Genomic DNA, 10,671 nt, shown 5'->3' with positions numbered 1-10,671 from the left:
ATATTTGCATGGAGGCAGTGCTCCTGTTGTGACCCACTTTGAATCAGGCTGTGACCCACTAGTGGCTCCCGACCTACCGGCGAAAGACCAGTGATTTGCAGGATAGCTCTCTGCCCTTAGCAATATGGATCAAGCTCACCTATTCTGGAGCCTAATTTCAAAACACAAGAATACAGACAAGGGCCTACAGCTCTCCTAATGATGTTGTTCTATCCAGTACAACGGGTGCTGGTGACACATTTTTTGTCAGGGTGATGGAAGGGCATCACGGAAGATAAACTAGAAACCTGCTGCCAAAGATTTGGCTGATTAGTTCAAATTGTTATGTGAAATTTAGCTGCTACATGTTTCCAACAGATGCATTGCCTCTAGTTAGGGTTGCCAGATCAGATGCCTGCAGCAGGTTTATTGCCACAACTGAGAGAATCCTCCTGTCACAGTATATAGTCTCAAGTTCACAACCCTTTTCTTCCCTGGGCTCTTTGGCCCATAATTCTCAGCGGTGCTTTTTTTCTAAAAAATGTTTAAGGGTACTCTCATTTTGACTCAAGAAAATCACCATTTTATAGTTCAAATCAGGAAAAATAAATACAGTGGTACCTCTGGTTATGAACTTAATTCATTCCGGAGGTCAGTTCTTAAACCATTCTTAACCTGAGGTACCACTTTAGCTAATGGGGCCTCCCTCTGCCGCCGTGCTGCTGGCGTGCGATTTCTATTCTCATCCTGAGGTAAAGTTCTTAACCCAAGGTACTACTTCCAGGTTAGCGGAGTCTGTAACCCAAAGTGTTTGTAACCTGAGGTGTTTGTAACCCGAGGTACCAGTGTACAGTAAATGGACAAAAGTACAGATTCACAAAATGTTTAGGGGAATGCGGACCCCGGCATCCCCCCAGAAAAAAAGCACTGGCTACAGCTAGTTTTTCATTGGATTCTCCATTTCTTGAGTTCCATGTTTCTACCAGCCTGTGTTTTCCCAGGTCCTCACTTTTCCCTGCATAACCTACTTTGCCCCACTTTCTCAAGCCATCTTTATTCTTGGCCAGCCTCCCTAGTGGTCATGTCTCCTCTAGCCTCATCTTTCCCCTTAAGCATTCTCTGATCTAGGCTGAACCATGGGCCTCTGTTGAACTGATGTGTAGGAGATTTGGCTACTGCATCATAAAGACTCTTGTATTTGTGGTAGAATTTGTCCCAGGAAGACAAGTGTTGAAAGTTAATGCACAAAGAATACTATGGGAAAGTAAATAAACAACACTGGCTTAATATGATTCAGAGTGAATCCCCCCCCCCCCCGCAAACCAGTGTTTTCATGTGTGTTGAGAGTTTGCAAATGTAGCATCTCAGAAAGGCTACCACATTCACCTCTATGGTGCAAACTATAATATCTGCACATTGTCCAGTGTGTACGTCAATGGGGTAGGTCAATCTTCTGGAGCTCATATGGATTCCTGCATCAATCAATATGTGTCCAAAATAAAGAACATCCTGTAGCTCTTCCTTCACACTCTCTATCTTCTAGCATCCGTTGCACTTTTATTTTTGACATTCATTCATTGACATAAGTAAAAGAACGAAAAATTTTTATCCTTCCCTTTGGCTTCCAGAATAGCACTAGGGCAACTCCCAGCACAGATGGAGGAGGGCTGGTCTTGCAATTTTGATTATCTTCTCGGAAGCCCAAAAGCTGACACTGATTCAAGATTTTCATTCTTGCTGTTTATTTATTAAAATCCTTTATAGACCACATTTAAATGAAAAATTACCTAGGTGGTGTAAAACGCAACACCATCAACTGAAGCACACTAAACGCCCTGGAAGATGTGTGTGCATAACTATAGCTTTATATTCTGCAAACTTCTGGATGAGCAGAAAAAGAGACAGGGCCACAAAATGATGAATGCACATTTCCCATCATCTACCGTATTTTTCGCTCCATAAGACGCACCTAGTTTTTAGAGGAGGAAAACGCACACAAAAAATATTCTGAATCAAATGTACTAAACTATTTAAAGAAGCAAAGTGGGCGGCTCCTGTCTGCTTTGCTGCTTTAAAGGAAGCCTCAGAGGAGGGAAGGAAAGGGAGCCATGGGTCCCGTCCGTCCCTCCTCCGCTGCTCGCTTTAAAGCAGCAAATTTAAAGCAGCAAAGCGGGCAACCCCTGTCTGCTTTGCTGTTTTAAAGCGAGCCAGAGGAGGGACAGACGGGGGCCATGGCTCCCCTTCCTTCCCTCTGTGGATCGCTTTAAAGCAGCAAAGCGGACAAGAGCCGCTTACACATCCCTCCTCCGTGCAGCATTCGCTTCATAAGAAGCACAGGCAAGTGTGTCTTATGGAGTGAAAAATACGGTACCTCATCAATGGGAAAAAATACAACTACAGCCAAACCTTGGATCCCAAATGCCTACGTTTTGGGCTCCCAAACGCCAAAAACCCAGAAGTAAATGCTCTGGTTTATGAACGCTTTTCAGAAGCTGAACGTCCGGCGCAGCTTCCGCTTGAGTGCAGCAAGCTCCTGCAAACAATTGGAAGCCGCGCCTTGGTTGTTGAACATTCCGGAAGCCAAACGGGTTTCCAGAATGGATTACGTTCAACAACCGAGGTTTGACTGTACATCAGCCACTGCCATGCTCATTCCTACACAGAAGGAATTTGAACCTCTCCTCTGTTCAGAATTATTGTGGGTGTCCAATTCTGGCATCCAATGAAATGTGGGCATTTTTGAGGGTGTGTGTTCACTGCAGGAGAGGCTGAGCGTGTGCAAATAGTAACACAACAGGAGGCGCAAATAAACTCATGCATTGTGGATTCCTAAGGGAATGTCTACTGAGAACTTTCGCAGCTGCCATTGGAGGCACTGGTGGGCACACTGCCACTTGTGGGTGCAACACTGGTGATCCCTGTGTAATTAGGGTGTTTGGTTTTGACTAGGGAGCCCTGCATTCAAATTGTGGAGGATCCCTACTCAGACATAAGGCTTGTTCGGTGAGTCACAGGTTTCCCTCCACTCTTACCAGTTTGTTGAGAGAAAACTTCATTATGCCACTGAGAATTCTGAAACAGTCTTAATCCGAACCGAAGAAGTCACTCGTCATCACTATATCCCCCCCCCATATCTACTTAATTTTAACTCCACTTCCCTCTCCATTTTAGGAAGATCTCCCACCCCCAAGAATAACAGAAAGGTAATTAGCTGAGCCTCTGGCAACTGAGAATGAGCCCATGTGTGTCCATGTCTCATTATTGATGAACCAAAGATTTTCCTTTTATCTCCATATTGAACTCATTGCACACAAATGCAGCAGTTTCTATGGCTTGGGGAAAGGCCTTTTTACAGTGTTTGTAAGAGCAGATGCTTGGTAAGTCTATATATGCCAGTGAGAACATCATTCAGTTTTATGCCCACTTCTGTTTTCTTGCTTGGCATAATTCATTAGCACATTCTGCAGAATACTCTCTCCATAAAACTGGATTTGGCTGTAATGCTAAGGTTCTAATGACTATAGCATTGTAAAAAAAACAAAAACACAATAGGTTTTTTTAGTTGTTTTTTTAAAAAAAACCACTTATAATTGATGTGTATATTTGATAAGGAAAAAATACACATACATTATTATTTTGCAATAGAGCACCATTTTTAATTTATCAGTTTTTAAAATAATTTTGCTGATGGTAAGCCTGTGGAAAGAGAATTAGCACAGTTCGACAGCAAGTCTTTATGACTTGCTTCATGCTATTTTTAAAATGATTATATGGGCTCATTTCTAAATAAAGTCAAAAACTTTGATTGAAGACACCAATATAGTCTGCCAACCTGTTGTGTCACAACGTTATGGAGGGGTATAAATACTAAGATACAAGCACCTCGTTTATTTATCTTTCCTTAACATAATTTAATGTAAAATTCAAACAAAACAAAGATTAGATGGGGCTTGAGCAGGATTTTCAACATCTGTGCAGATAAATTTAATTTATTCCAAAGAGAGGGAGAGAGAGAACTACTAAGCCATCTTATAAAGGCTGCTGTTGCAGATTACTTCACACAACATAATGCAGCTGTACCACCTCAAGCAAATCCAGTTTTACCCTTAAAACCTCCCCCACCCCATGTAGACAACTCTCATCTTCAGTTCTGTATGGGAATAATGCTGGAATACTATTTTATTTTCACCTTTTGAACAGGTTTTATGTACACTAGGCAGTAACACCCTGAATATTACTTCTGTGTAGTACCAGTAAGTTACACACTACAGATTTCTTCTGCCATCTTTTATGTGCAAGCAAACCTACAAGCTTGTTGCAGTATGTTAAACATAAATGAGTTACAGCTGCTTGAAATAAGGTCTTGCTGAAAGTTTAATATTTCAAAGAAACATACCTCAAAAACTACAGGGTCCTCTGCAAAATAGGCAAGCTATGGTCTACTCTAGGAAAAGCACTGAGATTCTTCTGCTGGAAATGGATGATGGAGGGGGCAGGAGGAAACAATGTTATTTCTTTTAATACAATGAGATCTCCCCATTTTCATTTTAAAAAGCAGCAAAACTGAGTGAACTCTGGGGAAAAGCTAACTTCACAATTTGCTCTGCCCTTTTGACCTAGATGTCTCACAAGCTCTGTTCCTGGATCTGATCAGGGTGTGTGTGTTTCAGGGGAAGGATTCCTCTTATTAAGGCAAAGACAGCCAATGTGGGAGATTGCGGCAAAACATAACTATGCATGGCTGCTAGTTGGTGCATTAAGGGGTTAAGGATCACAGAGTTGTATTGCTAGATAGATTCAGTTTGATCATACCCCCTCTCCTCTGTAAAGGAAGTGAAGCTTCTTTCCTCTTCCTTATCTCTCTATCTCTGCATCGTGTAATCAACCAGGATGGACATGCTTAAGCTAGCTGCAAGCTTAGAATGCATAATCGAAGTTGTCCTGCTGTATTTTCTACCCAAGAGTGTTCTGCCTGCATTATCATTGCTGCTGCATGGAACAATGCATGGCTGAGACCCTGAATATCTGTAAGTAAATCATTTTAAACTTACTTCTGTGTGTGGCCTGCTCATAGCAAGAGGAGTAGAAAGAGGCTAGCTGCTGCATGCAATTGAACTGGTTAAAAAGTTTTAGCAACCTATATTCCTTTTTTTAAAAAAATATTTTTATTACATTTTTCAGATACAAACTCCAGACATACAAAACATACAAGAAAAAAGTAAGAAAAAGAAAAAAAGAAAGAAGAAAAAAACCAACTTTCCAAAGCTTTTTTTATACAACCTACTGGACTTCCCCACATCTTCCTCACCCTGCGTTCTTTACAATAAAAATATCAGCAAATTATTACCTTGTTTCGTGTCTTATTTTGTACCTTTCAAATATTATGTTTTTAGATTTAAAATACTTTTTATCAGTTGCTTAAACCTTAAATTAAACATAATATTACTTTAAATTTCAACCTTTTTTAAATTATCACTTAATTTCCTGTTTCACCAAATCTAATTGCTGAAGCTAAAACTTCCAAATCGTGCAAATTCTTAACATTCATACAACTTATAATATTTTTGTAAATAGTCCTTAATTTTTTTCCAGTCCTCTTCCATTGTTTCTTCTCCCAAATCTCGGATTCTGCCAGTCATCTCGGCCAGCTCCATATAGTCCATCAATTTGCTTCTGCCACTCTTCCAGTGTGGGTAAATCTTGTGTTTTCCAGTGTTTTGCGATGAGAATTCTTGCTGCTGTAGTTGCATACATAAAAAAGGTTCTATCTTTCTTTAACACTTTCTGGCCGACAATGCCCAGGAGGAAGGCCTCTGGTTTCTTAGGAAAGGTATACTTAAATACCTTTTTTAACTCATTGTAGATCATTTCCCAGAAGGCCTTCACTTTTGGACAAGTCCACCAGAGGTGAAAGAATGTCCCTTCAGCCTCCTTACATTTCCAACATTTGTTATCAGACAGGTGATATATCTTTGCTAGCTTGACTATATTCCTAACCCTATATTACTGCTTAACTTTAATCTCTGCTACTGGGGCTCTGTCTCTGCAGGAGAGTGTGCAAAGCCCCGTGATTTGAATCCAGGCATTTCTGAGCCCAGCCATTTTCTTTTGCCCCTCCCCACGCATGTGGGTCATAGAAATTCATATTTAATTCCCCATAGCCAGAACTGCCACTACCACTGCTGGCTGTAATTGTAAGAACTTGTGTGCTGGAGCTTGCATTTTCCTCCTCCCTATTATTCCTTTTTCCTTGTGTGTTACGTCTTTTTTGTTTGCGAGTCTGAGGACAGAGCGTGTTTTAGGAATGATTTTTGTAAGATGCTCTGAGATCTCTTTTTGGTTAAGGGGAAGGTATAATTGTGATAAACAAACAAACAAACAAACGAATGAATGAATGAATGAATGAATGTGTAAGCAGAATGTTGTCTTTCCTTGCTGAGATGAGTATATAAAGATATGAGAATGCTAGTGACTGGCAGAAAATATATAATATGAATGTGGGTAGGACCAGTTTCTGAAGCAATGGAAAGAGGCTTATAATAGCTTATCAAAAGAGTATGAAAAGCAGTGATAATTATATTTCTTCCATTTCCTTCTGCCATGAAAGTGGAATATACATGATGAACTTTGAGTACTTGTTGGATGATGAACTGAGGACTTCAAATAGCCTATGGGAGTGCAGGAGGCATCCACTTAGGGTTGCTATAGCCTGAATAGTTTTATATGCTTGTGAGCATGACCATTAGGTATTGAATTCATATCCAAGGGTAATATATCAGGTACATAGCTCTGATTCTCAGTCATCTCCACAGCATGTCCAAATAAAATCTTTGCCTTCATACTGTTACCGAAAAGATCTTTCTAACACAGATTGCCAGGCTAAGACTCAAGCTCTAACAATGCCCACTTTATTCTAAAATATTAAAATGTCCATTACAACTTAATATATACTATAAATATTTCTTGACTTTTAATTTCAGGATCGGACAAATGAAACATTTTTTTGTAAGAGAGAACAGCATTTCTACAATTATGCTATTGCTTTTAACAGCATGAAATGAGATAAATACCAGTAATTAAAATTTACATTAAAAGGGTCAACTGTCTGGCTTTGTGCCCAGAAACCCTGGAAGTTCAGAGTTAAAACAATGCATTGCCAGATGACTTGCTTCCCTAACCTATACGAGCCTGTAGTAGCTTGGCACAACATGACCATTTAAGAATGGAATACTTAAGCTTGTGTTAGCTAGGTTTTTAACATTTACCAGAAAAGAGGCTTGTGTGACAGAAGACATTTTTTTTAAAGTGACTTCATAACTGGGAGGAAAACTGAAAGCCACACCTTTCAGCCTCCACATTTCTTCTTTTGTTCAAAGTGCAAGGAGAAGCCATCCGGAAGGAAGAAAGATTACGGCTATCTATAAACTGTTTGACAGAGACAGAAATGCTGATAATGTTTGGGCTGTGTCTGTATTTTTTGGCTGCTTGCATCAGCAGAGGGTTGAAGTAAAGCAGAGACCCTTGATGTGTTTGTCTAAAGTAGTAGTAGTGTGATCCTGGGCTGGAAGAGTTCACCTGAAGTTCAGGGCAGATGTTGCCAGTAGTTTATAGTGCAGGAAAGTAAAATTGCTTCCGGATTCGCCTTTTCCTCTCATTTTTTCTATCACCCCCATGGAAGTCTCAAAGAGTAACTATGTCTGTAGGGAAGCAGTCTTTGAGCAGGATACCACGATTGCGATGACAGTCCAACTCTTCGATAAAGCCATACCAATAGATAACTAGTCCGGGACCAAATCTAGGGTAAAAAAGAAAAGACCAGACATTATTAATGAATAATCACACCAACAAGAAGAGCATAAAAACATGTGAAGCTGTGAACTATTAATAACTCTGGAAACAGGTCATGGAAAATGAACAAAGCGCTTTACAGGTATTGAAGATAAAGCACGTTTAAACGAAAGGCTGTGTTTAATCTTTCAAAGGATCTCCAAAGATTCTTACTGGACAAACAAATATTATTTGTTATTTCCTTGAATATTAGTTAATAATAGTCCAATAAGAACCTTTGGCTGAACACTACATGATTTTTAGAGGAGGCTCTCTATTATTTTGCTTTCCACATGTTCCAGCCCTGATATTTCAGGATTAAGAAAAGGGAAGAGTATGAAGAAGAATTCAGAGAGGAGCAAAGATTTCAGTATTGTACAATGCTTACTATTATTCATAATAAAATCTCTACAATGAGGAATTGCACAAGAAACTATCAATGCAAATACACAGTTCATCACAGGTTTATTTATTTATTTATTCTAAAACTCTCCTGCTTGTGCCTTAGAAATTCCTCAGATATTACTAAGGCTGACTGATCCCTACTAGGCAATCTCAGGAAGTAGCCCCATGGCCTATTTTATCCATCAGGAAGTTCAGACCCTCAGGCTGGGTTCATAAAGAAGTAATCACTATCAATCATTGTGTAGTGATATGTTTTGCACATCAGTTTCACGTTTTTCCTACTGAGAGCACTTAATTAAAGGGAAGCACTACTTTTGGTATAGTATTGCAAGAATTTTACAGTGAAATCATAAATTATGAATGTTAGGTTAGTAAAAGGATGTCTAAAAACAGAACAGCCTTCTATAGTCTAACGTTACACCAGGCTGTACAACACGAGGCCAGAAAGCTCTTCCCTTCTCCCTTTCTGTGATTTATTGTATGGCACAGTGAACTTGCCAAAAACAACAGTACAGGATGAGCTGTTAAGAGACTGTATGTACAAGGTCAGTGGAATGTCATATAATGGTTTGTACACGGGTCTGAATTCACACCAACATGGTAGTCAGCTTTTGTTAAGGGCCTTAATTATAATGGGGATGTCTCAAGAGAGCCATAACAATTTAAAAGTCCGTCAAGTCAATAAAACATATTTAAAAATGTGGGCAGAACCAGGCTGGCTTCGTTGGGATGGTTCTTTCCAACACTACAATGGAAGGACCGTTCCACAGATGTCTAATGAATAATGAACAAAAGCGACAAAACCTAGTGGACTTCTTTTACCATTCTGATCAGACGGAGGACCTTTCTTATATTCAACTGCTTAATTCGGCCATCTGTGGATTTATAACCACTGCCTTCCTATGCTTTCAGAAGCAATTGCTGTGTATAGCATCTTTCACTCTTAAAACCTTGGGTGTTTTAGAATGACAGGTGCTATGTAAGGACTAGTGTTGCAGATTTAGCTGTGTTAAATAATTCTTTCGAAATGGTGATCGGCAGTAAAACCAGATTATAGTGGCCTACAATAGATCCTCTCTTGTAACCACAAACCATGGTTTGTGGTTATGTTTCAACTGGCCCACTGAATCAACTGGATTTCTGTATTTTATGCATTAATGTGATTACTCCTTCAACGCCGGACAGGCTGCGTCTCATAATACAATGTCTCCATAAATCAAAGGTAGCATATGTGCAACATCCATACAATCTCTATTCTAATTCCTCGTTCAAAAAGACTTAAGTGAAGTACTTAAAACCAAAATTAACTTGTTGGCACATTTAACATTTGGCACTGACTATCAGAAACTCCTGCTGCTAAGCACTAATTTCTCTCTCATTAGCTCGCAGAATCGGAAAATCACAAACAATGCCAGTAGTTAATTATTGCTGCCTTAATTTGAAAAGTCATTTAGCCTTTTTTCCCTTTTGTGTCAACGGGAAGCAGTAAAGAGGTCAAAGATAGAAGCAAGAACCACCCTTTTTAATTTGAGACTCACCACCATTTTTCATAGATGCATAGATGTGATTTGTGAAGAACCCAATTCAGGGCTGCAAATTATAGAGTAAGTGCAGAAACTTATTTATAGATTAATTATACGGTTAAACAAATTGGTGACCAACCTTCCTTTTGTGATCACTTTAAAGAAAGTTAGGCTGAACGGAAAATGTTACAACTATTGCTCACTGTGATGAAATCAGAACATAGGAAGAGCCCTGTTGGATTAGACCAAAGCTCATCTAGACCAGGATTCTGTTCAACCAAATGCCTCTGGGAAGCTCATAGACCATGTATGAGGGCCATGGAGCTCTCTTAAAAAAAGAAAACATGGAAACAACCCAGGAAAGTCTTTGGAATCCAAATCCAGTGTCAAAACAAGAGGCTCCTGTCTAAAAAGAAATGCGTTTCATAGGTCATTATGCTGGAGCAATGTGATTTATTCTGAAAGTCCAAGCATTAATCAGTGAAGAAATCAACAATGTTGGAGAAAGGACCTTTTTCAGACAGTCAAAAATCTCTGTTATTAGACTGTGCAATGTAAAAACCTTTTAGTTTTTACTCAATGCTCCTATTTAAGTGCAAGGAATGTGTGGATTCCTCTTGTTCCCAACTCCAGAAAATAAGACCATTTCCCACAATCTGTTTGCAATCTTGTAGCCCATTTCCTAAACCATTTATAAAGCAGGCTATAATACACACACACACAAATGTTACCTTCAAGGCATTGTGCAGATTTATACTTTGTGGTCAGACTTGTTAAACTGGGGGCTGAACACCAGTGGGGTAGAGGGGGACACTAGAGTTTTTAGGAAAAGGAAAATAATGGGTTATATGTATTGACTATAAATTTATTGAATAGCCTAATCCATGAGATGCTGTACATACTATTTAAGCCTTTAAAAAAATATTCAAGTGCAATT

General features: G+C 39.4%; 1 protein-coding gene and 1 long non-coding RNA gene across 6 annotated transcripts in view; both read right to left on the bottom strand.

The window, feature by feature from the left end:
• LOC310710619 overlaps nucleotides 1-10,671 on the bottom strand; it is a 433,355-nt gene that overhangs the window by 29,220 nt on the left and 393,464 nt on the right. The gene's annotated exons all lie outside the window — the stretch shown is intronic.
• The window catches only part of CDIN1 (CDAN1 interacting nuclease 1), a 118,008-nt gene continuing 114,210 nt past the window's right edge, over nucleotides 6,874-10,671 (bottom strand). For 4 of the 5 annotated variants that reach the window (XM_083509915.1, XM_083509918.1, XM_083509916.1 and 1 more), the window contains one exon: nucleotides 6,874-7,774. In XM_083509915.1, coding sequence (XP_083366041.1) covers nucleotides 7,660-7,774 — 115 coding nt within the window. In that variant the 3' untranslated portion in view covers nucleotides 6,874-7,659. The remainder of the gene's footprint in view (nucleotides 7,775-10,671) is intronic. The other variant, XR_014527694.1, reaches the window with a different exon arrangement.

Source organism: Podarcis liolepis (genome assembly GCF_965112155.1).
Source record: "Podarcis liolepis genome assembly, chromosome: 1".
Lineage (NCBI taxonomy): Eukaryota > Metazoa > Chordata > Lepidosauria > Squamata > Lacertidae > Podarcis > Podarcis liolepis.
Note: the sequence above shows the minus strand (reverse complement) of the source record. Positions and strands in the feature narration are given on the sequence as shown.